Source organism: Aptenodytes patagonicus, chromosome 3 (assembly GCF_965638725.1).
Source record: "Aptenodytes patagonicus chromosome 3, bAptPat1.pri.cur, whole genome shotgun sequence".
Taxonomy (NCBI): domain Eukaryota; kingdom Metazoa; phylum Chordata; class Aves; order Sphenisciformes; family Spheniscidae; genus Aptenodytes; species Aptenodytes patagonicus.
Genome location: NC_134951.1, coordinates 88,312,386 through 88,340,214, shown reverse-complemented (window position 1 = coordinate 88,340,214; position 27,829 = coordinate 88,312,386). Strand labels below are relative to the sequence as shown.

General features: G+C 37.0%; 1 protein-coding gene across 3 annotated transcripts in view; it reads right to left on the bottom strand.

Annotated features, from left to right (window-relative positions):
- RYR2 (ryanodine receptor 2) overlaps positions 1-27,829 on the bottom strand; it is a 457,875-nt gene that overhangs the window by 82,585 nt on the left and 347,461 nt on the right. For all 3 annotated transcript variants that reach the window (XM_076334184.1, XM_076334182.1, XM_076334183.1), the window contains exons 58-69: positions 26,298-26,413; positions 24,676-24,740; positions 22,469-22,590; positions 19,151-19,200; positions 13,957-14,017; positions 12,540-12,778; positions 8,020-8,101; positions 5,879-6,009; positions 4,000-4,320; positions 2,323-2,563; positions 1,823-1,910; positions 126-218 (exon numbers count right to left, since the gene is read on the bottom strand). In XM_076334184.1, coding sequence (XP_076190299.1) covers positions 126-218; positions 1,823-1,910; positions 2,323-2,563; positions 4,000-4,320; positions 5,879-6,009; positions 8,020-8,101; positions 12,540-12,778; positions 13,957-14,017; positions 19,151-19,200; positions 22,469-22,590; positions 24,676-24,740; positions 26,298-26,413 — 1,609 coding nt within the window. The remainder of the gene's footprint in view (positions 1-125; positions 219-1,822; positions 1,911-2,322; positions 2,564-3,999; positions 4,321-5,878; positions 6,010-8,019; positions 8,102-12,539; positions 12,779-13,956; positions 14,018-19,150; positions 19,201-22,468; positions 22,591-24,675; positions 24,741-26,297; positions 26,414-27,829) is intronic.

Sequence of the window (27,829 nt, the reverse complement as noted above, 5' to 3'; positions counted from 1 at the left end):
ATTCTCAACTCAGTGTTTTCAACAGATATCGTTACCAAAAGGAAAAAAAAAAAAGTGCTTCTCTGGAGTCCTCCTGTCTCCTTACTATCTGCAAAGAGAAAAAAATACAAAAATCTTTACGCTACCTTGGACATCTTAGACTTGGTGTCACTGATAAGGAAAGACATGTTGTTGATTTCATTTTGTACCACAAAGTTCTGCTCTTCCCTTTTGAAATTCTGGAAATATATAGAAGATCTCAGTTAGAAGAACTTATGATATATGAGGAATCTATCTAAACAAACCTTAAATAAAAATATAAATTAACTGGAAATTTGTAAAATCCACAAGATAAGACAAGCACAGAAAAAATTAATGGAGGCTCAGTAATGGCCTTGGATTCCAGCTTTATTTACATGACATAGCTCAGGGGGTTGTGTGTTTTGTTTGTTGGGGTTTTTTTCTAAGTTAGAGAGAAAGAAATGTTTCTCTGGGTATGAAACAGGTATGATAAAAATCTCACTCCTCCTCTAATTAAAAATAAAATATTGTCTGGGTTTTCCCTTACTAGTAAATCATCCATTCCATTTTTTCCCCCATTATAAATCCCACTGTATTCAGATACATAAGAAATTTTAAATAAAAGACTGAACTTATGAATACACAAGTAATATGATGATCCAGTATCTATCTACTGGCCAACCAGTGTCTGTGCACAGCAATGATGTTTATAATAAATCTTACAGTCAAATTCAGGCACAAGTACACAAATAATAAGGCATCTTGTTTCCCAAACTTGAGAGAATTGAAGTTATGGCAGAAAAGAAATTTAGTATAGACAACAGTCCATATGGAGATCCAATGCCTGAGAGTATTTAGTCTCTTTTGTTTTTTTCCTTCTTTTTGTTCCGGCATTCACATGAATCATGTTTTATTTTTGTTTAAGCACTGTCAGTGATGGTGCCTGATTAGGTCTTAATGCAGACCCCTTGATTCCTGCATATGAACCAGAGGAATCGGCCTTGAGAACCAAGGGTAAATTTTGTAGAAGCAGAATTAAGAAGAAATCCTTAACTGGTAAAATTTATGAAAGATGAAATAGTATGATCTAGGAAAAAAAATATTTTATTTGGAGAATTACTTGTAAGACATATTTGCTACTTCCTTGCTCTTAGAACACTTACTGACTTTCCTTCATTCAGCCCTGCTACAGACCTAGGCTTAATAATTGAATTATATACCTTTAAGTTTTATTAAAGAAATACAAATCTACACTGCAACACAAATTAAGTGACTGTAAATAGAGCTGCACGTTTCCTTCAGGAAACCCTTGTTCCACTAGTCGTGTTGAGGACCTTTTCACATGATTTTTATCATAACTCTGCCAAGAGGCTCAAGGAAACAGACTGTACAATTTAGGGAAATGGACTTTAATGAGACAACTGCTACTAATTTAGTAGCCATACATCCTGGTTATAAAAAGGCTTTGGGTGTGAAAATAACTGATTAAAACAAAAGAAACGGTAACGACACAGACCTCAATGAGCTTAATATATTAAAAAAAAAAAAATCCCAACCAAAACCAAAAACAAACCCACAACAAACAAACCAGAATTTATATAAAAATATCTACAATCAGTGTTACTATGCTACAAAACACCCATCAACTCTCCTAGCTACTCAGGCATTTCAAAAGTGTCAGAAAACTGGAAGTCATTAATACCTTCCCACCTGCAGTTTCACTTCTGTCATTAAATGTGTTTTCCCAAACACAACTACTAAATAATTGATCTGCCTACTAAGAAACCTAATTAAAACAAGTATTTACCAAGGAATTACTTACATGAGACTTTGACCAGTAAATGAAGACCTCAGCCACCATGCGGAACAATTCTTCTGCTTCAGGGTTGGGCTCTTTCAGCCATTTTGCCCTAAAATTTGGTAGAAGGGTGGAAATGCAGATGATCCTCACTGGCTTTATGCTTTGAAATCAGTTTTCAGCATTTTACAAGGATACAAGCCAACAAAACCAAGCATGCATGTTTTTAATCCTTTCTGGTAGCAGTGGCTTTTTGATGTCCTATTTCAAAACCCCTAAAATCCTTTTACATTAATCCTAGGTCTAATGCAACAGATTTGGATTACACCTTTTTTTTCAGTTTTCTTCTGAAAAAGACCCCAGCTCCTCCTAAAAGTCATAAAGCATCAGGTTGAGCAACTTCAAGACTGGCAGGCTGAGCAAAAGCTACTTTAATTCAGTGCTAAGCATATCAAGGGACAAGAGCCGGTATCAATAAACAGGAAGATTTTACAAGATTCATTGACCTATTCCTCTCCACATACCTGTTATAGTCCACAAATCTAATCAACAAAGGGTAGAAGGCATAGAGGTCCCGTGCCAAAGTGGTGAACTCATCTAGGATGAGCAGTTCAGCCTCCGACATGTCACCTCTGCCTTCTGCTCTTAGATGTTCTTCATCCGATACAACCACTGCTGCTTTTTTCTTTAGCTTATCCATCAGTGGCAGGAAGTGTGTCTTTAAGAGCTGTGGCTTCGCTTTGCTTATGATGGGCTGGGAAAACACTATTTAAGGCAGTGAATATTATAATATATACCTGGCCACAAAATATAAATAAAAACTTTTACCTTTCCCCTCTTTCTTGGATCTTATTTCTAGGCTACAGAATAAAATCCTGCCCCCATTGAAATCAGCAGAAGTTTTGCCAAGAATTAAATGTGGTCAGGATTTCACATAGTCAATTCACTTTGTCACTATCAGGGCAAAAATTACAACTTCACAGACTAAGCTTGCAAGATCATAAAACTTGAAATGCCTCTTTACTGGCATTCTGTCAACATATTGGTATTTGCCTGCATAATTTTACTAATGTAGAAGTTGTTTAATGGTATGCATGAGTGGATACATACATAGTTAGATAGTGCACACACAAGTTTTCTCAGCCACTGGCTCCTCTTTTGAACCCTGCTTTTTAGCTTGAGCAGAGTAGACTGGAAAGCATGCTCTACTTATTTGCAAACCTATTGAAACAGCCTGCCTGTATTTCTTATGCACATTAGGTCACTGGAAGGCTTGTGTGTAGACAGAAATGAGACTGATTCAACCATCCATCAACCAGCCATTTGAGACTTGTTAGCACAAGCTTTTTGCAAAGCAAAGAGTGCTTTTTTCACTCATAAAAATGAATATGTAAATTAGCACTTCATCTGGGTCCATTAGTGCAAAACTATTTGTAGCATATCCATTCGATTACAAAGAATTTTAGGCAGTTACCACTTATCCTTAGAGTGCGTTACATTACTAACCCTCAAAAGACTAGGAATACAGACTGCCACCATGAATGAAATTATTACTACAATAAGTACTGAAAAGTCATAAGAAAGCCTAATTGAAAAACTGAATTCACGACACTGAAGTGACTTTTCCTTACAGATTGTAACATTGAGAAACTAGTTTTAAATAAATTTTAAGGTGTTATCACAATGAAGTTAATGTAAGGATTACTAAAATACATACGCATTTCCACATTTCATTGTAATAGATATGTTAGGTATACAGCTTCAAAACAATATTTTAAGGATCCAGCACTCTCACAGCATAGCAAGGAACTGTGTAATGCCTGCAAATGGAAACCTGCTATATAATGAAAATGGGCTAAATAACTATAGTCCTTTAATTCAATATACTGCAAAATGTGTATGTGCATATTCTGGGGAAAAAGAAATAGTCTAATGTTCTTCTTATATTACTTATTAAGAGATTAAAACATACTGCTTACACTGCTTTTTCTTTATACTTAGTCTTTTCTGGTTCATCAAGATCTGTATTGTTTAAAAACATAAAAATATGAGTGTTGTTCTATTCCAGCTTTAACAGGGTAAATACAGAATAATTCAGAGTGTGTGTGCGTGTGCATTTTTTTATATATATACACATACATATTCTGAATATACACACACATGCTTGGTTGTTAATTTATTTATTTATTTTTACATCTTACCTGCTAATCTCTTCATCCAGGCTCCTTCATCAATACCAAGGTTATTATAGATGATTTTCAATATGTTACCCAACAGAGTGTTCATATGCTCTGACGTCAAGGCTGTGCAACACATTTCAGCCTTGTCAGGGTTGTTTTCTGGCCCATGCTCCCACCAGTGTGACATGTAACTACATAGCATAGGCAGTATTACTTCCATGATATGTGGCATTTGTGTGTAACGAATACCAGACTCTGCCAGTTCCACAATTTCTTCCATTAGCTTCACCAAGGAAGGAATATTTGGGCAAACCTCTTCTACACTAGTAGGCAAATTGAGAACTATTGAAAAAAAAAATCCAAAAATCAATAAACTAAGTTATAGAGGGAAAATAATTCTTTTCAATTGTTATTCTGTATAACTTTTGTTTTCTATTTACATTTATGCCCTTCTGATCCAAGGAAAAAAAACAAACGCAACAATAAAAAACAGGTATTTTCATACCATTGAGCAATAAACTGTTTATATATAAGCTTCAATAATAAAACTTTCTATAATAAAAATAATTCCTATACGGAAGCTTCAACAATGTAATTATTACAGAATGAATTCAGAGAAATCAGATGCAGTTTGCTATATTCAAAATAAAGCTTAAATTTCAGAATTTTTTCCAACGTAAGTTTTGCAGCTGAGGAAACAAATTGATACAATGAAACACCTCTCCACAATACATCAGATGAGACCTGGAATGTTAATAAAAGAAAAAAAATCATTGCCTGACATAATGAGTAGAGCAGATTCTGAGAAACTGACTTCTGAAGGTGAATTTCCAATTGTAAATGTTTACTTTTCAAATTATTTGAATTATCAGTTCCTTCCTCTGAAAAGGCACTGCAGTTGCCTTTATTTTTGGAGGCAGTTTCTTTCATCTACAAATAAATATCTGTAAGCACAACTATTAGCTCTTGAATGTCTAACATCCTAACGTACACATACAATGAGATATACAGATATCTATATATTGAAAATTTAGCCTGCAAATTGTGAATCCAAATGTTTGTACCAACATAGCCTAAGGCTAATCTTTTTTCCAAAAACAGTCTCCTCTCCTATTTAGTCCCAAATACACTTGACACAGCTATCGCAGAGTCTCCTTAAAGCTTAATACAATTTTGGAAAATAAATTCAAATTTCTGTTAAAAATCAATGAAAATACTGCTGATTGTCTTTCTAGATGTATTAAAATAGCTAGAATATATATGGTAAGTAAGCACGGCTGTTGATATTTTCAAGATAAGATACTACAGCTCTTTGAAGAATAAATTTGGTATGCTCCCTGTTTTAAAAATAAAGGTGAAGTTATAAAATGGATGCCATTATAAACTGGCATCTTATACACTGTCATCTATACATATCTGTGATATAATTCACACACAGCATATATGCAGAGTTTGTACAGTTCTACTGTAACTTCTCTTCTATTTACCGTAGGAACAAGTAGTACATATGACCTTATTCAACAATTACGTTTTCGCATAAGAAACATCAAGAGTTTCAGAATGGAACAAAAAGGTATATGCAAAATAAACATACATAATGTTACTGGAAAGTATCTATACTGGTCGTGTATTTCAAACAAAGAAAAAACAATTTACACACTACTCTGCAGAGTATTTACTTTCTAAGGGTATATTATGTACTTAATACAGGCAAAGGTATTTTGCTTCAATTGCAAGTACATATCTTTTAGGGACCCAATATTGCATATGAAAACCGAGGAACTAAAGTTACTGATTAGAATACATAATTTTATAATCAAATATATAATATATATAATAGCAGCGTTTATAGTGAAATTGTGTTTTCATAACCATCATTCATGTGAGTTTCTGGAAATACCTGCTCTGTCTCTCGCATTCTTGGTATTGTAAATTGAGTAGATATTATGTTTGTTCAAATGGGTTTCCAAAAAAGCCACTGGAAAGGCACCTGAGAAAGCAGCCAAGCATTCTCCTAGTGCTGATCGTTGCCTGTGAATTAACAAACATCGTTAAGTATACACATCTTTAATGACTGACTACACCTCAGGGTAGTTGTATACCAGCCTTATTTTTATTCTAAGATGAGCTCATCTCAAAGAGGTAAGCCACTATGTTATTAGTGGATCATCAACACAAAAACAGGTAATAGAAATTGAAGTCCAGCAACCCTCTGCTAATATAAGAATGAAATGTTAAGACATAAAATGTCAAAGGTGGCCTACTTAGCTGAGAGCAAATTAGGAACATGCAGGGAAAACCCAAAGTCATCGTAACAATGCCTTCTGTTCTATTACTTTCCTCTCAGCTTTACTGACTTTATAATCTCTACTATTAAGAAAAAGCTACTGAATAGACCAAGAGACTAAATACAACTGTCATTTTATTTGAGTGATATAATTTCCTTTTTCTGAGAAATAGTAATAATCAGACCTTGGTCTAGCATGAAAGTCAAGTTCTTCAGAGAGTGGAAAATTGCTTCTACTGATCAATAACTCTGAAAGTTTTGCACAAAAACACTGCATAACCTTTTCAAATAAATGACAACATTTATTTGATAATCAAAATTCCTTAAGTGTGTCAAAATTGTAAAAAGCCTGTCTCTAGGAAGAAGTAAGTGATCCCCTGTCACTTCACTTGGGTCCTTCAGGGGACATTTCGAACTATTCTTTCTGATTTCCAATTCAGTTATCAGAGCAGATTTTAGATGTGTGAGAAATCCTTAGCTGCTGAAGATGAGCCACACAGATGACAGAAATCCAGGAGTCCCATGAACTTCCAAGTAAAAAAAAAAAAAGGGCCTCCAAACTGATCTTGTGATTTAACAAGATTCATCTTCAGTCTATAGTTTATCTCATTTTAGGAACCTACATTCTTTCTAGATCTAACTCATTAAACTTGATTTTGTTAAATCTAACTTCACTCCCATTACTATTTATTCTGTTCGCTCCTTCTTCCTTTTCTTCCTTTTCATTAGGTCTTCATAAGCAAAACATACTCCATTACATACACCTACAAAGAGCATGCTACGTGCTTTTTACTTGAGATAATGGTTGTAGACAACCATACACAAAAATTATCACTTACACTAACATTTTTCATCTTAACTACAAACCCCACATCATTTACTTGCCAAATACCAAACCCAATTAATTTTATATCCCTTATGAAATTAATGAGACCTGGTTTTCCACAGATGTGTATTTTCTTACTTACAAACATTGGTCCCCACCTTTCTTCATAATGTTTCCTATGATACTGCCACCAAGTAAGCAAGGGTATGACATGGGATTAGTCTGGAGTTATGCACAGGTTGATTTGCTAGACAATGTACAGATATATGAAATTCCTAGATTACTGCTGCCAATATCTGAAATGTATGGGTTCTGTTTAGCCTTCCCTCAGAACAGTGCTAGTCACTATAGGGCAACTATTCAGTTTTAAGAACTGAATTATCTAGGTACCTCTATTTTTTGGCCAAATATGGTTTACACAGACCAAATGTAACTTGGAGGGAAGTTAGCAGATACACAAATGCACAAAAAAGCTATTATAAAGCCTCACTACCCTGGGTAACTGAGCTAGAAAAGAAGTTGTGTTGTATGAGTGACAAATTAAATTAAATTTAGGGTAATGAGAAAGAAATATACATCACAATTAAAAAATATATAAGGAAGAATTATAACGATAGCTGAGCTGAAGGACATATTTTTACAATTGCCCAGTCGAACCTCAAATCAAGTTATATTTATTGTAAAGTCAGATAATTTTATTTGTAAGTTTTGTTTTAATTAAGAAATATATTTTGACAAACATATAATGCAACATTTTAAGTGTATTATAATAAATGCAGCTGCATTCCACTTAACATCTGAGCACCTTTTTTCTCTCAAGATATCTTTCCAACAACAATCTCTTCCTATATTCATTTCTGGGCTGCATATTCATGAAGCTAAATATAAACACAAATATTAAAACCAGAGGAACATTTTTTCTTCTTACCGCTCTACATAAATACTCTTGCTGGTTCCCAGAGCATATAAACTGGCCAATATTCTGTAACAGGAGACCTGAACATCTTCCACTAAAGAGAAGAAGAAAATGATAAGTATAAAGCAATTTTTCTTTGCAATTCTACATTTCTGTAGAATTTAAATACATTTCTTTTGACAATAACTGAATTAATAATATTAAGCTCTCAAAGGCAATCCACAGAAATCACTCTCTAAACACAAGAAGTCTTCTGACCACTGAGTGCCATAGTTTTTACTCAAAACTTCCATTTACTTCAGTACCAACTTACCAGCTAAGACAGTAAACATATTTCACTAGTGCACTAACTTACTAAAATTAATGGCATACCAACTCTTTACGGATAACATCTAATTGCATAATCTGAGAATTTATTAATTTAATAGCTATAAAAAAATTTGTCAATGAATCTTTTCTCGTTTGTCTGTAGCACTTAAGAAAGTTTAATGGCAAATCAAATACAGTGCTGAAAGGAAAAAAAATTATTAGGGAACAAATCGATTTACAAATATAACACCACTGTATAAAATACATTACAAAAGAAAGGCAATCCTGTTAAACAGATATTTAATTCTTTTAATCACAGTTTACATTTTTTAAAATTTAGACACAGATACCAGTTAATACCGTATACTTAATTTACACTTCAGACTGACAAAGGATTAAAAAAATAAATAATCCTTCAGTCTTTATGAATACTTCACCAAAGAACGTTTTGAAATTATCAAATGTTTCAGTCACAAAAATGTGAGAATAATCTTAACATCTATTTGAAAAAATGCTTTTTCAATGTAATCTGCAGTAATAGTGTAAAAACAGTGTAAGTACCATCAAGAGGGACAACACACCCATTCTTTCCGTATACATTTTTTCAAGTCTCTCCCACAGTGCTAATACCTTCCCCAATATGCAATGAAATGTTGGGAGTAAAATAGAACTAAGACTTAATGGGCTGGGAGAGTCTACAAGATAGTGCTTCAAAGCTACATAGCCTGGCTCTTTATTATACCATGATTTTAGTTCGGGTCATCTTGGAGTTGAGTATTTTTTCACAATAAGAGTAACCTCAGGTACACTGACCCATCTTTGTACATGCTCACACCATGGAGTACTCTGTACATAGAATCATAGAATCATTAAGGTTGGAAAAGAACTCTAAGATCATCGAGTCCAACCATCGACCCAACACCACCATGCCCACTAAACCATGTCCCTAAGTGCCGCATCTACATGTCTTTTAAATACCTCCAGGGATGGGGACTCCACCACTTCCCTGGGCAGCCTGGTCCAATGTTTAACCACTCTTTCAGTAAAGAAATTTTCCCTCACGGCCAATCTAAACCTCCCCTGGCGCAACTTGAGGCCATTTCCTCTTGTCCTATCGCTAGTTACTTGGGAGAAGAGACCGACACCCACCTCGCTACAACCTCCTTTCAGGTAGTTGTAGAGAGCGATGAGGTCTACCCTCAGCCTCCTTTTCTCCAGGTTAAACAACCCCAGTTCCCTCAGCCACTCCTCAGAAGACTTGTTCTCCAGACCCCTCACCAGCCTCGTTGCCCTTCTCTGGACACGCTCCAGCACCTCAACGTCCTTCTTGTAGTGAGGGGCCCAAAACTGAACACAGTATTCGAGGTGCGGCCTCACCAGGGCCGAGTACAGGGGCACGATCACTTCCCTGCTCCTGCTGGCCACACTGTTTCTGATACAGGCCAGGATGCCATTGGCCTTCTTGGCCGCCTGGGCACACTGCCAGCTCACGTTCAGCCGGCTGTCGACCAGCACCCCCAGGTCCTTTTCCGACAGGCAGCTTTCCAGCCACTCTTCCCCAAGCCTGTAGCACTGCATGGGGTTGTTGTGGCCAAAGTGCAGGACCCGGCACTTGGCCTTGTTGAATCTCATACAGTTGGCCTGGGCCCATCGATCCAGCCTGTCCAGGTCCCTCTGCAGAGCCTTCCTACCCTCGAGCAGATCAACACTCCCGCCCAACTTGGTGTCGTCTGCAAACTTACTGAGGGAGCACTCAATCCCCTCATCCAGATCATTGATAAAGATATTGAACAAGACTGGCCCCAAAACTGAGCCCTGGGGAACACCGCTCGTGACCGGCCGCCAACTGGATGTAACTCCATTCACCAGAACTCTCTGGGCCCGGCCGCCCAGCCAGTTTTTGACCCAGCGCAGAATACACCTGTCTAAGCCATGAGCCGCCAGCTTCTCGAGGAGAATGCTGTGGGAGACGGTGTCAAAGGCCTTGCTGAAGTCCAGGTAGACCACATCCACAGCCTTTCCCTCATCCACTAGGCGGGTCACCTGGTCATAGAAGGAGATCAGGTTGGTCAAGCAGGACCTGCCTCTCATGAACCCGTGCTGGCTGGGCCTGATCCCCTGGTTGTCCCGCTCATGCCTTGTGAGCGCCCTCAAGATGAACCACTCCACAATCTTCCCCGGCACCGAGGTCAGGCTGACAGGCCTGTAGTTCCCTAGATCTTCCTTCCGGCCCTTCTTGTAGATGGGCGTCACATTGGCAAGCCTCCAGTCGTCCGGGACCTCCCCCGTTAACCAGGACTGCTGATAAATGATGGAGAGTGGCTTGGCGAGCTCCTCCACCAGCTCCCTCAGCACTCTCGGGTGGATCCCATCCGGCCCCATAGACTTGTGAACATCCAGGTGGCGTAGCAGGTTGTTAACTGCTTCCTCTTGGATTATGGGGGGTTCATCCTGCTCGCCGTCCCTGTCTTCCAGCTCAGGGGGCTGAATACCCATTGCCTCTAACGACAGCGGCCAGATTGCGTTCTAGCTGGGCTTTTGCCTTTCTAATTTCCTCTCTGCATGACCTAACAAGATCCCTGTATTTTTCTTGAGTTGCCTGCCCCTTCTTCCACAAGTGGTAAACTCTCCTTTTTTTCCTGAGCAAGAGCTCCCCGTTCAGCCAGGCCAGTTGTCTTCCCCGCCCATTCTTCTTTTGGCGTACAGGGACAGCCTGCTCCTGCCCCTTTATGACCTCCTTCTTGAAGAACGTCCAGCCTTCCTGGACCCCTTCGCCCTTCAGGACTGTCTCCCAAGGGACTCTCTCAACCAGTGTCCTGAACAGGCCAAAGGCCACCCTCCGGAAGTCCATGGTTGCAGTTTTGCTGGCCCCCCTCCTTACTTCACCAAGAATCGAGAATTCTATCATTTCGTGGTAATTACATGTAGTAATACTCTTAGGTACAAGCACCAGGTCAAGATGCTTGTCATCAGAGTAGTACAAATAAGATAATCTTATTCTTAACAAGATGTAAAGAGAAGTTGTATGTAAGAAAAATTAGCCTTTCCAACTATGTTATAGACAAAATAAGCAAGCACAATTTAAATTAATTATTCTTTCTCAGTTTATGAATTCTAAATTGAGTGCTTGACACCAGTGTGATGTATGTAGAAGATTATGGTAGAAGATTAAGGTATGTAGGTAGATTAAGAATACCAACTTAAGTAACAAAGTATCAAAGGCTAATTATTAAGTTCCAAAACATGCAATACCAGAGATCAAGAATTATACAAGGCATGAACATGCTGATGCCTGAAAAAGTGGTTTATGATGAACAAGTGATGTATGTGAACCTCACCGATGACTCCCGAATTTTACAGAAATAATTTAATGAGAAAAGTGGATGTTTACATCTCATCACATTCAAATTCATCAATACAACTCCAAATTTTCAAAAAGAGTTCTCTTAACGCTATTTTAAATAATACTTTTCCAGATTCTGAAGAAAGAAAAAATATGATTTAATATTCTTTTCTTCCAGGCCCTTCTCTCAGTTATTTCCATAACTGAGTTAGCTATACAGAGCAGAATTGCCTCCTTTAGTGCAGTCTGGACAGCAGAATTCCTGTGGAGTTCCTAAAATATATAAAATTAAAGTTTTGCATTGCAGACTGCAAAATTTTGTCTTGCAGGGACTGGGTTTGTGAAAATAAAGGACACTGAATCTGCCATAATCAGAATGTCTACAGAAATCTCACATACAGAGTCTCATACACACTCCTTTCTTCTGTGCCTGAATTCTTCAGGAGCTCTCTTCCACTTTTTCCTTAGGATCTAAGATGCATCCACCCAAATTCCCCGCTAATTGAAACTGAGTCAAGGTGCATATAGGATGGAATAACATCATTCTCATAGTATAACCTCATTTATAAACAGAGCAAAGACAAATTAACTTATACAAAGTAACTTTTCACACAAGAAGAAAGTCACAGTAAATCTATGGTAAAGTTATAAACAAAGTCAAGCCTTCTGACTGTCTAATCACAGCCACATCTGCTTTAATATTTACATAAAGTGCACTAAAACCTGCAGACAATTACAGCAAATGTTTGATTAAGTCAATGACAATTTTGTCAAAACGACATAGGATTTGTCCTTCTCTAATAGAACTGAGAGTCTAGTAATGTTTACTACAGGACGCTACAGATATTTTAGTGGCATGGCACTTCTAAATAATACATACATATCAAATCTTCCCCAAACTGGTGCTGTCCAATATGCTCAAATAATGAAGATAGCACTGGCAGAAGAGCAACTGTGGTATAATTAATGATTTGTGTAATTCCCTTTGGCTGGTTTCTGCTGTGTGTAAACTGGCCTTGCTTAAGATTTTCCATTGTTTTCTCCAGATCCTCAGCAGCATTGTCCAAAAATGCTCTCAATGCCATCTTAACAGATTCCAGACCAGTTTTCATCACAGTCCTGTATATAGCATGCAAAAAGAATGAAAAAGAATACTCTATTAGACAAGCATGGAATAAAGCCTAGTCTTGGCTTATATGAAACAGATAATAAAGAACTGAAGAAAAATCTTTCATCTTTTGATATTGTTAAATCTTGTTATAGGAGAACAACCTACTGGAAAAAAGGTTTCATGGGTATCCTGCAGAACACAAGGATATTTTATCTGGTTTCCCATTGAGAAAATAAAGTCTTTTCAAACTTATAAATTAAGTGATTTATTTGCCTTCAGAGGGAAAAAAAACACCTAACAAAGAAGAAGAAGAATGAGTAAGTCTGCAATTTATAACTCTAGGAAGAGAAGAACTATCTCAAGCTAGAACTCAGGAAAGTCTTCCCAACCATGACAGTCATATTTCTGCCTCCAGAATAAGGGCATCAGAAAGAAATGACTAAAAACAACGAAATCTGTTTAAAATGAAATAAATAAATGCATTGATTACATATCGATAACACCATAATCAGGTATGTAATGGTATAATCCAGGATAATTATTATCTTATTTGTTTTAACTAGCTCAATTAGAGAGATCCTTTGTTTAAGGAAAGTATCCATTTAGGCATGCATGAAATAAATCCAGGTGAAATTCAACACATTGAAAAGCAACACATTACCCTCCAATATTTAAAGACTGTCTCATCCATAAACCTCACAATGGCTCAAGCAGCTCAATTTAACTTAAAAGTACCACTGAATTCGATGTAAAGCGGTTTTTTTGTTCAAATTAGAACCCGAATTAACTTTGCAACGAAGACTTTCTATGAGACAGATTTACTGTGCTCCATGTCCATTTAACTCTGGAATTCTTTGATTAAACAGCGTAAGCAAAAGAATGAAATATTTCTGATGTTACTGTGTTCTTGGGATGGTCACACGATTAAAACCAGATGAACTAACAGCCAGCAGTTCCTGGACACCATTGATCCAAACTGAAGTTGAAAGCGTAACCTACAAATATTGTCCTGCCAACTCCTAGTAATTAACCAGTAATTCACCTACTTTGCAATGGGAATTCTTTTCAGTACTAGAACTTCTTGAGTTTTGAAATTCTGTAGCCTTACACAGGTAGTCCAAATCTGACTGCACATTATTTTCTTAAGTGATTTTTTTCATACTTTAGAAAATACATTCAGTATTACCTCGCATCCAAAGTCTGGCCCAGTATGTGAAGACAGTTGACTATTGATGTTGCATCATTTCCTAAACAGGGAGGAAAATTATCCACCAATTAAGCTGAGTATATTGTATAGCATACCTACACTCTGCTAACTGTATCTCTTGTTTTAAATAAAGAGTAAATGACATAGCAGAAGAGCAATTGAACTTCTGCATAATTTTAACATTCAAGTTAAAAAACATGCAGTTTGTTTTCTTAGCCTTGTTTACACGAATGCAGTAACTAGAGGCAGTAAAGCATCTCTCATCAAATAGCTGAGGCAGTCAAGATGGAAGCACTTAAATGTGGGGTTAATTAGAGCTGCAGTGTATTGTCTGGTTTTCATTTAAGTTCTATAAATTTTGCTTTAATTGAATTAAGTTTATCTGAACATTTGTCTTCCCCCTCTCAGTAACATAAAAGCTGTTAACTTTCACAAGCTGCTATTGCAGGAAGAGAACATTTATATAAAATGTCATCAAAAAGCTTAGCTCCCTGGTGTTACCAATAGGTTGCAGCCATTTATAGCAGGATCAGGTGTGGCCCACATGAGTAAGTCTCTAACATAATATGCATCTCCCATAATCAATTATTTTTTTCACCCTTGTGTATGTAAAAAGACAACTTACACATAACATGCCCTGTATGCATATGTACATCCCAATATGTTGCCATGTACAAGTCACCTCCAAGTTCACTTTTTAAATCCAGGACAGATTTAGGCTACACAAATTTGACCCACAGCTTATTTAAAAAAAAAAAAAAATCTAAATCTCTGCAAAAATGAAAATACCTTTTCTTGCTTCTCCATATATTTAAAGAAGTTTCTCAATTAAAAAAAAAAAAAAGAAACAAATTGAATGTTTAAGATAAGACAGATTTCTGAAAATACTGTCATCTGCATACAGTGTACTAAACTTTCTCACTGGTGGTTATTTCACTTGAAAATATAGGCAAACATACAACTAAAATCAGTAACTGTTTCAGTGAAATAGAGATTTAAAAATTGCAAGGAAGGAGTGGGAGGTTTATTGCAGCACTGAGAATGTTGTTCTATGCTACCAAATTAGGAGGTATTGTTGTGGTGTTCATCCACAGTAGATTAAACAAACCTGAACCACAGCTTCCATGGCTGTCCCTAGCCAGGCAGCCCCACCTTCTTTGTACTGGCACTGGTGGTCATGCAACAATATCGCAAACAGATGAGAAAGCTGAGGTGGCCTAGAAAAATCCTACCAAAAAAACACCCCGAAAGATTTTTTTTGTCAACTCCTATTTTTTTTCCTTACTACTTTACTGCTCTGGTGATATGAATGCCAGTGCTAGTGAAGAAGAGAGTGCAGGACTGTGCTAATGACAGCAGGCATGGAGGGAAGTACTCAAAGCAACCCAGACTTAGACTGTGGATTAGACCATCATGAAATAGTATCTTAACATTCGTTGTGCAGGTGTGTATACGCTGCATGCTACAGTGCAGTATAGAGATGCTCGCTCCAGTTCCCTGAAAATTTACATCGGCCATCTATTTATACCATGTAGACACATTTCAAGAGCCATATATTTATCAGGAATCAGGTGCTTTGTATGCTGCAACCAGATGGAAGGGTCAGAAATTCATCTACTTATTCTGAAAACCAGACAAGCTTTAGGCATATCCCTGTAGCAGATACTGCAGTGTGGTTGGTTCCACAGACTGGGATACCAGAGCAGAATTCAGTGACCATGATAAATGCAGCCCCCCTCAGTCTAAACTGACTGACATACTAGAGTTTGGCCAGTTTTATCAATGTAACACTAAAACCAGACTTTCAAAATTATCATGAAACTTGTTTTCTGGAATGTGTCCTTCAGGCAGGATTTGTTACAGAGTCTTAGAAAATGCAATTTGCTATGAAAGACAGGTTTAGGTTCAATGATATTCTCTGTCTTGCTTTTGTTCAGTGTCATGAATTTAGTTGTTTTCACTGTGTTTCTAAAACAAAAACCCACAAAAAAGAGTATTTTTTAATATTTTACCTTAAAATGCCACAGTTAAAACTCAAAAAAAGTCCTTTTAAATCGAACATTTCAAGAATCAATTTGCTTCCAACGAGGTCAGAGGTCAGAAGTCAATTTCAGAGGGCCACCTTTTTTTAAACTGAGTTATGAAACCTAAAATGAGGGGTTTTCTAATGAAACTAGTTTTGTTACTATTGCCAATATTTCACAGTGTATATATGTACCTTCATTAAATTAAAAATATTCTTTTTTTATTAGTTAAAAATTTCTTCGTTTTCAGAAGCCTGAAAACTAGATACAAAACACTCTGATGTAGAAATGAACATGCAGTAGATAAAATTCCGTTACATCATGAAAGGGGAGCAGGTGATAAGTACAATTGAATAGGATAAAAACTGAAACAAAAGCTGTTCCTTAAAGAAACCCTTCACACAACTCAAAACAATAGAGGCTGGACATATCCAAATACTAAACCACATGAGTTCAAGAGGTTTTAAGGCTAAAAGTATCCCAGGAGCTAGTATAGGTTGATGGCTGGATCACCGTTCAGCATGTATTACAAATGCAACTGATCCCATGAACTGCACAACTGAGTTTCTTTAATAATCTGTGGTGCAGTCCTACATATTTTAGAAAGCTGTATTATTATATCAGGAGGGAAGAACTGTTGCTGTATTGCGAAAGTGCTATGGATATTGATTCCAGGATGCCTCACTGGAAGGACACTTATAAATTCAGAATGTCATCAGGCAGAGAAAGCCTTCTGTTTCTTTTTAGGAACTCCTCTGATTAATTTCTCTAAGTTCCCAAAAATGAGTGAGCAAAACCAGGCCTTTCTTATCTGATGTCTTACCCAGCTAATTTTTGTTTCCGAGTACATGGGTCTGTATTACCGATATGAAGATTTTTTTTAAAAATTACTTACATTCTTATATAGAAAGAATGCCTTATGGAGATTTAAACAACATAAAAAGTGAATCAGACTCATCATATAACTTTGTTTTTTAAGTTGAGAAAATATAAATTCATATGCTCAATTCACCAAAATTATTCACTAAAAACTTTCAACTTCAGCCCACTAATAATAATGAAAGTAAATCAATACAGTCTTACTGATGCACAGCTACAGCTCTCAAACAGTAAATTATTGGGGTAAAAATCTACTTTCACAGTATAAAGAAATAATAATTCCATGCTGAATTACAATTCCATAATCTCAGTGACACTCAGATATCAAATGCTATTAACTGTTTAAGTTCACTCTCGAAGACTTGCATGCTTAATTTCCCATTTTATCAAGATTTGCATATACAGCTTAAGCTATATGACTTTTACTAATGACTTTCATACATGCAGCTGTATCTTCAGAAGTACCATTCAAATTCACAGTAATATAAAACACCTATATAGCGAAACCTATATAGCATTTTGCTATTTGTTATAGCAAACTCCCCACTATCCATAAAGATTATTATCGACCAACTCTTGCTCATTCAAGATGCCTCCAAAACATACAAGTAACTTTCTAGACCCCAGCTGTGCTCAGAGGCTGTCCTCATGAGCATCTTCCCCTCTTCTACACAGGCATTGCCTTTGCTGGAGTAAGTGCAATTATTTGATCAGGTTTTCTAACATGATGTAATTCACTGTCAAGGTAAGGCAAACTGTAAGATGACTTTGACTTGAGTTAGTAGGTCCACAGTAAATGACCATGCTCCAGAATCTTATGGTAATGGTGACCTTGTCATAACTGATGGGAAAACTACAGTATACTTCTGTGTTGGCATAAGAATTTTGTATTCTGTTGGTTACTGCACACTAGGAAAAGAGTTAAAAAACAAACTGTAGCCATAGTAAATATTCATCTGATCCCATCTAACTTATCTCCTTCTACCACTTGAACCCAGCCAAACAACAGGAAGTAAGCAAGCTGAGATATGGAACGGAAAAGATCTTTTCTTTACTACTGAAGAAAGTTACATGGACTTAAGATTTTTAACTTCAACTGTTACTCATTTTAGAAAAAGAGTCAGAAAAACAAATTCACACAATAACGAAAAAGATTTGCAAAATTTTAATAGTATACCTGAGCTAGTTCATTCTTTGAAGAAACAACCTAGGGTATAAACCAGAGCTTATGTGTACGTTTGTGACATACTCCACCCTTCAGAAAAAGCTGCAACAATGCCACACAGCTGCAGAAATAACTCCATTCCTCCTATGATCTTTTGGCTTTACAGGCAAATCCACTCAGCTCATCCCAAAACATATTTAAAAGCGATATCCCAAAATAACTTCCGATCTTTCTTCTCAGTTTAATGGTTTTCATAATGGTCTGTAAGCTTTTTAAACATCACACTGCTGCAGCAAGTGAGTTCCTTCCCTTCAAATTGAATGAAATACGTAGGAATTGAGTTAGATGCATGTTATCTTAATCAAATTCTAATTCGCTAGATAATTACCCAATCAATCAGGTACGTTCAAGGATGCTGAAGTTTGCAATGTATCCATCATAGAAGCTATATATGCATAGAATGTACTATTTCAACTATCCTATCATCATGGCATAAGAAAAAATTGCAGACGAAATGACTGTGCCACACATTGCATATAATGTATACACTTGATACAGACTTCAAATTGACTTCAATTAAGTGATTTTCACATGGCATAAGACAAACACTGAGCTCCTGCTAGATTCACATAATACCAGAAAGATAGTACACATGCGTATGTGGAGTCAAGCACATCTGGGAATATTTAAGAATTCTACAGAACATAACTAAGCATTTCAGCCCACTACAAATTTTCCTTAATGACTTTCCAATACAAATGTGCGGTTCTGATGCTCTGTTTTGCCCAAACGATTTAGAATAAAATAACAAATTAGTAATTATAATTAACTCAGCAAAATTCTTTGGTAGGATAATGAAATCCAGATATTAGTTAAGACACATGGAAAACTAAACAAAAAACCCCGAACTGATAACTACAAAAGCTTTTTATTCCATCTAATAAATTCTGTGATCTACCAGCCTAAACGATTAGTGGTCTGTGAAGACCATGCATTTCAGCCATGCAGCCATGCAGCATGCAACAAAGCAGCACATAACACAATGCAAAAATGGCAAAGAAAACCAAGTGATGGCCATGCTAGTATTTGTCAAGGGTCTCCTTACCAAACAGTGAAATCCTATGCCTGACAAGAACTCCAAGTTTGCAGAACAGGCTGAAGACAAAAGAAAAATAAAAGAGAAGAGAAGGGAAAAGGAAAAAAATAAGGGGGGGGGAGGGGAGAAGAAAGAAAAAATAACAGCTGATATATGAGCAGGAAAAGCAACATGATGTCACGCAGAAAGAATCAATTATCTGAGCAGAATGTGGGACAGAGTACTAAAGAAAGAGTTTTTAAGTGCATATCCTTAACAAACATGGTTAAATAAGCACATATTATAATTAAAGAAACAAAAAAAAATTAAAAGCAAAGCTAATTAATATAAAAGCGTCCTATATGATAACCCACAAGGAAATAACCATCAAAGCTTTAAGAAGTAAAATGTGGTCAGTGTGCTATTCCGGATACCACTGACAATTTGAAAACAAAAGGTGAGGAAATCAGATTAATTGAAGTGTTTGATGGCAAATGTTTTAACTAGTCCAATTTCAATCTTGTCATCTTGAACACAGTGAGAATTTCTTTTCAAATACATTGCTTTTTAAACACACTTAACATGAGAAATAGCCTCTTACATGGTTAAAAACCAACAAAAATGGATATGATCAATGATTTCATTTCACATGTTTGAATTACTTCCTGTGCTGATGAGCAGTGCCCCGTTCAGAACAATGAAGAATGAAATTTTGTGTTAATTCATAGGAGCAGGAGCACACTGCCCTACCCAAACTGACCTGGCCTCCAGATTTAGGAGGGGTTAGCTCAATCTTCATGATCCAGTTCAGCCTCAGAATTTTCTCCGAGAGCAACATCAATTTTGGTGTTATTTTTTATGCTGCAAAACCCCTCATCTGCTATAAATGACATGAACAATATCATGTCATTTTATTAAGCTATTTAATTATTAGGCACACAGGCTAGTTATCAACCTCCGATTTAAAAGCAAAAGACACCATAAGCATGTCTGCACAGTTTATGGATGAGATCTGAACATGTTGTTCCATTGACAGACAAGAGCACGGTGCCAAATGGAAACATTTATGTCCAGAATCAGAACAGCCAGGTTAATGTGGTGTTGAATCCAGCTAATTAGCCAGTGCACAGTGATCCACTATAGCAACAGCAACCGCTGTTTTAGAAATGAGGCTGGTTGGTGCATGTTCAGGGATCTCTGTTCACCTTTTTATTCCATGAGGCAGACATATACTATATATTCTTTTATGAGGATCCTGGTTCACCCAGTCCAACAGGAAAAGCTGTACAGAAGCATGTTAGCATCATATAAATCTTGTGTCCATTCTAACGAAGACAGTAAATAGCTCACAATCTATCTTATTTTCTAACATACAAAAGTTACTCAACTGACTGTAGCATTCAGCAGATGCCATGTTTTCACAAAGTCAGACTGAACCTATCATCTCCAGTGTAATTAGTTTAGGTTAAAGAAATAAATAAATTAAAATGTCCAAATGACCAGTACTTATTTGATGTCCAGAACTAATTTTATACAACTGCAGTAGTACAAGGACTTGTAAGATGGTGTAATGGATGAGAAATGTAAAAAGCCCAATCCTGAAGAGGTTGGTTACATATAAGATGGAATATAATGCCACCGTATTTCAGGAAGAGGTCTGACCCATGTTTGCCCATGAAATAGATCTGGATTTAATGTATTTGCTAAACATGGAATGGTTATTGCACTTGTTAACACTGTCACTGCATTATCAATACCCAAAAATATACCCTCCCATAGCTTAATGAATGCAAGCTTATCTTCATTGGAAAAAGAAAGCAGCCAGGAACTGCCCTTAGCTTGAAGAAAATCCTACGTATGAATTGCACTCAAACAAATCTAAAGGGAAAACTCAACAGAAAATCCAAAATTCAGCTTTGGCAAACTCCCCACAATACTGTAGGGGAAAAAAAAAAAAAAAACCACAGCACAAAAAAATGTTGGGAATCTACTAAAATGGCCCAAAACAGCCCTTCAGGAAATGAATCATATAATGTAGTTTCTATAATCTTTGCGTCTTGACAATTAAGAAATAAACTGTTCAGTAGCACTCGTTATAGCTATCATTCATCCAAGGCTTCCTTGCATGTGTTTTCTTCTCTTTGGCTGACACTTCTGGATGGCAGGTGACTGAATTAAGTATGGCAGCAGCTCTGATCCTTTTGCTGGGCCACATGTTCAGGAATCTCACACAGCTAGACAGCATATGTGTAGAAGTCCTGAATCTATGCAGCATGTATGCTGATATATCCATGTGTGACATATTCCAGAAGTATGGGGTTTATTGGCATGACTTAACAACTGTGAAAATATTGTTATCCAGAACATTACAGACAGAAAAACATCAGCTCATAGAGTGGAAAATTATCTAGATGCATGCATTTTGGTAGAGTCTTAATTCTTTGAAGAATACCATTCAGCCAAGCTGCCAGATCAAATTAGACCATGAGATGACACAGGGTCAAGACAGCCATTACTTACTTATGCTTAGTATTGTCGCTAGAAACTTCACTCAGTATTCACACAATCTTGCAATCCCCGCATGTCTGTATGACCATCAATTGGCTGTCAGCCTCAAAGAATTCAATTTTGCATGGTTCAGTACCCAATAACAGCCAAGAATGCAACCATGATACCTTTACATTACAGGTATGCAGTAGGTCCTGTGTAAAGCTTGTAGTCCACCTTACTAAATGGGAAATACGGGTTTCAATTCAATCAGAAGTGAAATTAAGTGAAAACGTATCTTAGAGAGACGGTCTAAAAAATGGATAACTTCAGACAAAGGGTCAAGTGGGTATTTCTGTCATACTACTACTGTTATTACTATTTAGAAAACCAAAGAGCAGAAAGAATGCAACTCTCATTTTTACTTTTTATCGTGGACAGCAATAATGATACTTACTGAAACACAATTATATAAGTAAGTTTGGCTTTTAAATCTACCACAAAATTTTGCAGGAATAATGATTTCGGTATATACCTATTTCCAACAGTGAAAACTGATACACAATAGTATAGCCTGTGCCACAGACTGTGCAACTGATGTACTGTTGTACATAATGCTAAATTTAAGTTCCCTGCATGCTAAAATCATCACCACTACCTTTAAAACAGCATATAATCATCTCTGTACTCCTCTCTTCATTTTATACAATGAATTTTCCTAACAGAAAAAGGAAGTTAAAAATGTTTAATTTGTATGTTCATAAAAATATTTCTCTGCCTCCCACTTCTCACTTTCCCACACTCAACTGCTGCTGTTCAAAGACAAACACACATATGCATTAATAGTATTTTAAGTTTTACCTTGTCACCATTTCTTTCTCTTTATTAGAGGCATGACCTCCACTGCTGAGAGGCCTACTTGCTGCAGATAAGAAATACAGGCGATGATTTTTAAAATATTGATCAATCAAAGGGAGCACAACCTGAAATTACATCAGAAAGAAGTGGTTATCTGAGGGCTTTCTTTACTATGTTCTGTATTACTCTTTGTAAGTCACAACTAAAGACAGGAGATTTCAAATGTGTTTTCTGTTTTAAAATCTCTATGTATTTTTTCTTTAACGTCTATTCCTCTTTGAATTTATTTAGTATTCAAGGCATTGAAAATGTCATCAGGAAAGGCAGCAGAAGAAATTTTACATTATCTCTGGGACTTGATCTGTGTGTTTTTTAGGAGGAGTACAAAGCAGAAAGTATAATTTCATTTTTTCTCACAATTTAAGGTTTTTCCAGTACCACATACCCAGACACAACTATTGCTGTTCATGCCTTTTAATGTAGGCTTAAGAAAAATTCACCTACAACTGTGAGCACACTAACAGCACTTAATTCTAGATGCTATCAAATAAAATTCCCAAAACATCCTCACTCATTAAGGGCTTGCCCACAGAAGTTTTCCTGTTTACTTCATGTGGTGACCATTACTCAGTGCCCACTGCACGTCTCAGCCAGGAGGAGATCCAAAATAAACAGCCAGTAAGAAAATCTGAAATTGCTTCCTTTTTGGAGCATGGTTCAAAAGAAGGTGGAAGGCTAGCTCCTGAGTCAATGAACTTGGCAAATAGTACCACAAGGAAGTACTTTAAGGTATCGAGATTACAATTTACTGCAAGGATATCAGGGTTAGAAAATGCTGCAAACAGCTGCCTTTGCTTATTCACTACTGAATTCAAAAGGCACTTTGAATACGCAAACACCATACAAACTTTTGCATGTGAAAGACACAAGCAGATTTTCTTAACTTATACAGTGTAAAACCTTCTCGACACAAAAACAAGAATTGGGCTGACAGGAATCTCACGACTTTCAGCAAGGCGAAGTGCAAAGTCCTGCACCTGGGGAGGAATAACCCCAGGTACCAGTACACACTGAGGGCTGACCAGGAAAGCAGCTTTGCAGAGAAGGACCAGGGGGATTCTGGACAGCAAACTGACCATGAGCCAACAATGCACCTTCACTGCAAAGGTGGCCAACAGCACCCTGGGTTGCATTAGACAGAGCATTGTCAGCAGATCCAGGGAGATGATTCTTTCTCTCTACTCGGCACTGGTGAGGCCACATCTGAAGTGCTGTGTCTGGTTCTGGGCACCCCAATACAAGAGAAACATGGACATACTGGAGAGAGAGGCCAGTGAAGGGCCACAAAGATGATGAAGGAACCAGACGATCTTTCAAATGAGGAGAGATTGAGGGAGCTGTGACTGTCTAGCCTGGAGAAGAGAAGGCTCAGGGAGGATCTCATCAATGTGTATAAGTATCTTAAGGGAGGGTGTAAAGAAGATGGAGCCAGGCCCTTTTCAGTTGTGCCCCGTGACAGGACCAGAGGCACAAACTGAAACACAGTAGGTTCTGTCTGACCATCAGGAAACATTTTTTTTACTGTGAGGGTGACTGAGCACTGGCACAGGTTGCCCAGAGAGATTGCGGAGTCTCCACCCTCGGAGATATTCAAAAGCCATCTGGACATGATCCTGGGCAACCTGCTATAGGTGACGCTGCTTGAGCAGTGAAGTTGGACTAGATGACCTCCAGAGGTCCCTTCCAACCTCAGCCATTCTGTGATTCCGTGATGGAGACGTCAGTGTGGTTTTAAAACAAGGAAAGAAATAAAGAAAGTGACACTGACAGATACATAGCTGTGTTAATTCCAATAACTATTGCTCACATTTATCTACCTGAAGATTGTAAAAGGGAAAAATCTTCAGAATTAGACTAAGCCAGTAAACAGAAAATGTAGGGAGGTTATGAATAACATCATACGAGTAGTTTCATATCATGGAGCAAGGAAATAATGAGAATAAGAATATAGTCCTGTAATTTTTTCACATCTATACTTCATCCTACAGTATTTTCAAGCTATTTTTATTACTACTGTTTTTAATTAATAATACAATTAATTTAACACAGAAAAGTGCAACTATAACAACAATAATCATGTTCACTAACAAATACCTTCTTACTTCAACTACTTACTATGTTGACAAAGAATAAGCAAAGATATACTGTACTTTGGCAAAAAACTTGATTTCTTGTTCATATGGGAAGTGCTCTCCTTTGCCTCTGCTGCCACCATCTGCAGAGAGAAGAAAATTAAGCTCCCTGTCATATATCCTAATTACAGTCTACTCTACATTTTTCTTAGAAAGTGTACACTATTAACAAATAAGACTGCTCATCTTTAGATATAGATTTAAGATACCACAAACAGTATACACACTAGTTAAAGTGGCATTTTATTACTACGTCATGAAAAGAAAAGTTACAGCAAATAAAATATGTAAAGAATAATTGTCCAAATCTTCATAAAAGTGTAGACATCTCATAGTCCAAAGAGATATGGATATTTTTGTGAGATGAAAATCTGGTCCTATGTTTGTATTTTTCTAGTTAGTGGTGACAATTTAGAAGCCTGAACTCAGATTCTAATGGAACACCTTTCTCCAGTCATTCCCAGGAGAAACAGAATTACCAAATTTTTACTACTTATTTGTGGACTTTGTCTAAAGAATAAAATTAATGGTTAGAACTACCCAACTGAAACTAAAATTGCTTCACTTCCCCCGTTACTATAAAAATCAAATACTCTTTACAGACATAATCTGGTACAACTCCCAGACTATTTATTCTTTATTTATTATCTTCTTTTTACTAATCCATCGAGGGACATGAACGGTATTTGTTCCACCAGTGTTTCTACTGTTTCAGTATTTATTCATTATCATTCTTGCAGTTATGCCAAATCTATATTATTAAGTAGAATGAAGCCATGATAATCAGGCATTAGCAGCAGAAGTAACCCAATGAGTTATCAAGGTCAGACTTTCGCTGCTGTAAGTAACCATGGCATATAATAATTCATAAATTTGATAACTTCTGCTTTAAAACTAGATAGGCTTTTGGATGAGCATTGATTTATTCAATCTCCCTGCTGTTCCTGCCGTTAGTACCATCAATTACAGCATCTATGTCTAGACATGAAGCACAGTATATGTTATGTGGCATTGCAACTCCCATGGTCACACAGAAGCTGCATCTGGCCAGGTTTTTTAGCTTTTACTGCTCATATAAGAAGCTGACTTGGGTCAGCAAACTTTTCTTTTTTTTATCTTTAACAAAAGCAGATCAAGTTAAATCCATTCCTTCACAGCACTGTTGACGAAACACATGCTCGGTGTTTGTGAAAGAACATTCCCATTCTGGAAGTTTGTTAAAGAGGTTTCTTTACTCAACTTCCTCCTCCAGAGAAAATTTCAGAATGGTACAAACGACCGGTTTAATTTGCTCTGTGAAAAACGGATTACATGTGAATAGTAAATATTAATGTGCACATGTGAGAGATTATCAAGTTGTGCATAAATGCAAGAGGGCAGCTAGTGTTCTTTTTCAAAGAATGAAAGTCATTATAAATTTTGGCTGAACACTTTTCATCTGATGAATGAATATGGGAAACTGGAATGAATATGTGAACTACATAACTTTCCAAAATTCATCATTTTCATCAACTATAGGAAACTAGAGGGAAAACTCCTAGTCTAAGAATGTGTCATTTTCTTGAAATTTTCTAGTTGTTTTTATAATACCAAATATCTTAGTTAATAATTCTTAAGAAAATGCACAAGGAGTACTATACCAAACTCCAGAATGTACTGATGGGCTTCATCCACATATCTTATAAGTTGCTGAAGGAAACTGTAGGCAAACCGTTTCTCAATGGAAGGTGTATCTAATTCCAGATCCTTAAGCCCTCTGTAAAAAGAAGCAAGTCAATTTTCACACATGCAGAAGGAATCAAAGCAGTCTTACCTCTCCATGTAGTCTGATGCCATTTTCTCTAGTAATGATTAACTGCTTATTAATATAAGAATTGTTCTGTGTTTGAAGTAAACAGTACTCTTACGCTTATTTAGGTTTTGAGCAATTTGTTAAGATACAACTCAGATCTCCCCAGCAGAAGGTTACAGAAAAATGAGATTAGTCAATCAGATTAATCCAATACCATTGTAATTTCTTTCCCTTACTTGTAAGGCATTACTGTCTTATATTTCCCTCCAGGGATTGATTCTTGGGTGAGGGAGTTTTGAAACTGCCAGAATAATTTGATTTAAACAATCAAACCAGAAGTAAATCTAGTCTCCCTCATCATGACTTTTCCCCAAAAGTCTGTTTGTAATGAAAAACTTCGAATAGCTATGTAGCATTTGTGAAAAATCAGGGGAAAACCAAAACAAAGTGATGGAATTGCAGTTTACCTTTTCCAGTATGTTCCATCATAGTTACTAGTCTGATATGAAAAGCGTATCTTCTTTCAACAAGTATGAATCTGCAGAGAGTGGTTCCATGATGCAGGCTGATGTCTGTTAGCAACAAGCTGGCAATGACATAAGCCTTGATTCTACAGGATCAGGACTTTAATGATGGCACATGAAGAAACTGTGCTTAACCAGCAAGGGAGTCAGGCACCCCACTGTCAGAGGCACCAAGTACATTAGTACTCAGTTATTTTCCAAATTTTATCCGATCAAGGACTTTCTCAATGCATAAGGGGGTAATAAGAGGGAAGCTACAAACAAGAATACATAGAGACATAAACCTGGTAGACAAGGGATAAAGGGGACAATGCTGGAGACCAAAAGCCTCCAGTTACTAATTAATGGGCCATTAAGAAACTTCAGACACAACTTTGCTGAGGGCCACCCGGATTTTGTAACTCCTAAAAGGAGGGGACATGAAGAACATGAGGACTGGAATATTCGAGGCAGGTCAGTGGACTACACAAACTAATGACGGAGTGTGCAGGGGAGGAGGATTGAGGAAGAGCAAAGGGGAGAAAAGACAAAAAGGCATATAGAAGGGGCCAGTCGCATGTAAACCATGGCCTGTCAATACAGTTGTCTGACTGAGCCCTGCACATCATCACTAGAGTCTGTCCTTCCTTCTTTTTAAATCCTTTCTTAACTATCTCTCTGTGTAATCTCACTCACTATTCCCTGTGCATGTGTGTGCTGTGAGGAGTAAGTGCCAGCTACTGGCAAGACCAGCATGAGTGGATACTGGGCAAACAACTGGAATCAGACTTGGGGTGTAGGTGCCCCCAGGCCTGTGGTGACAGCAACAGGAGTGAATGAGGGTCTCAGCATCAGTAGTTGGAGACGCCATAGCTTT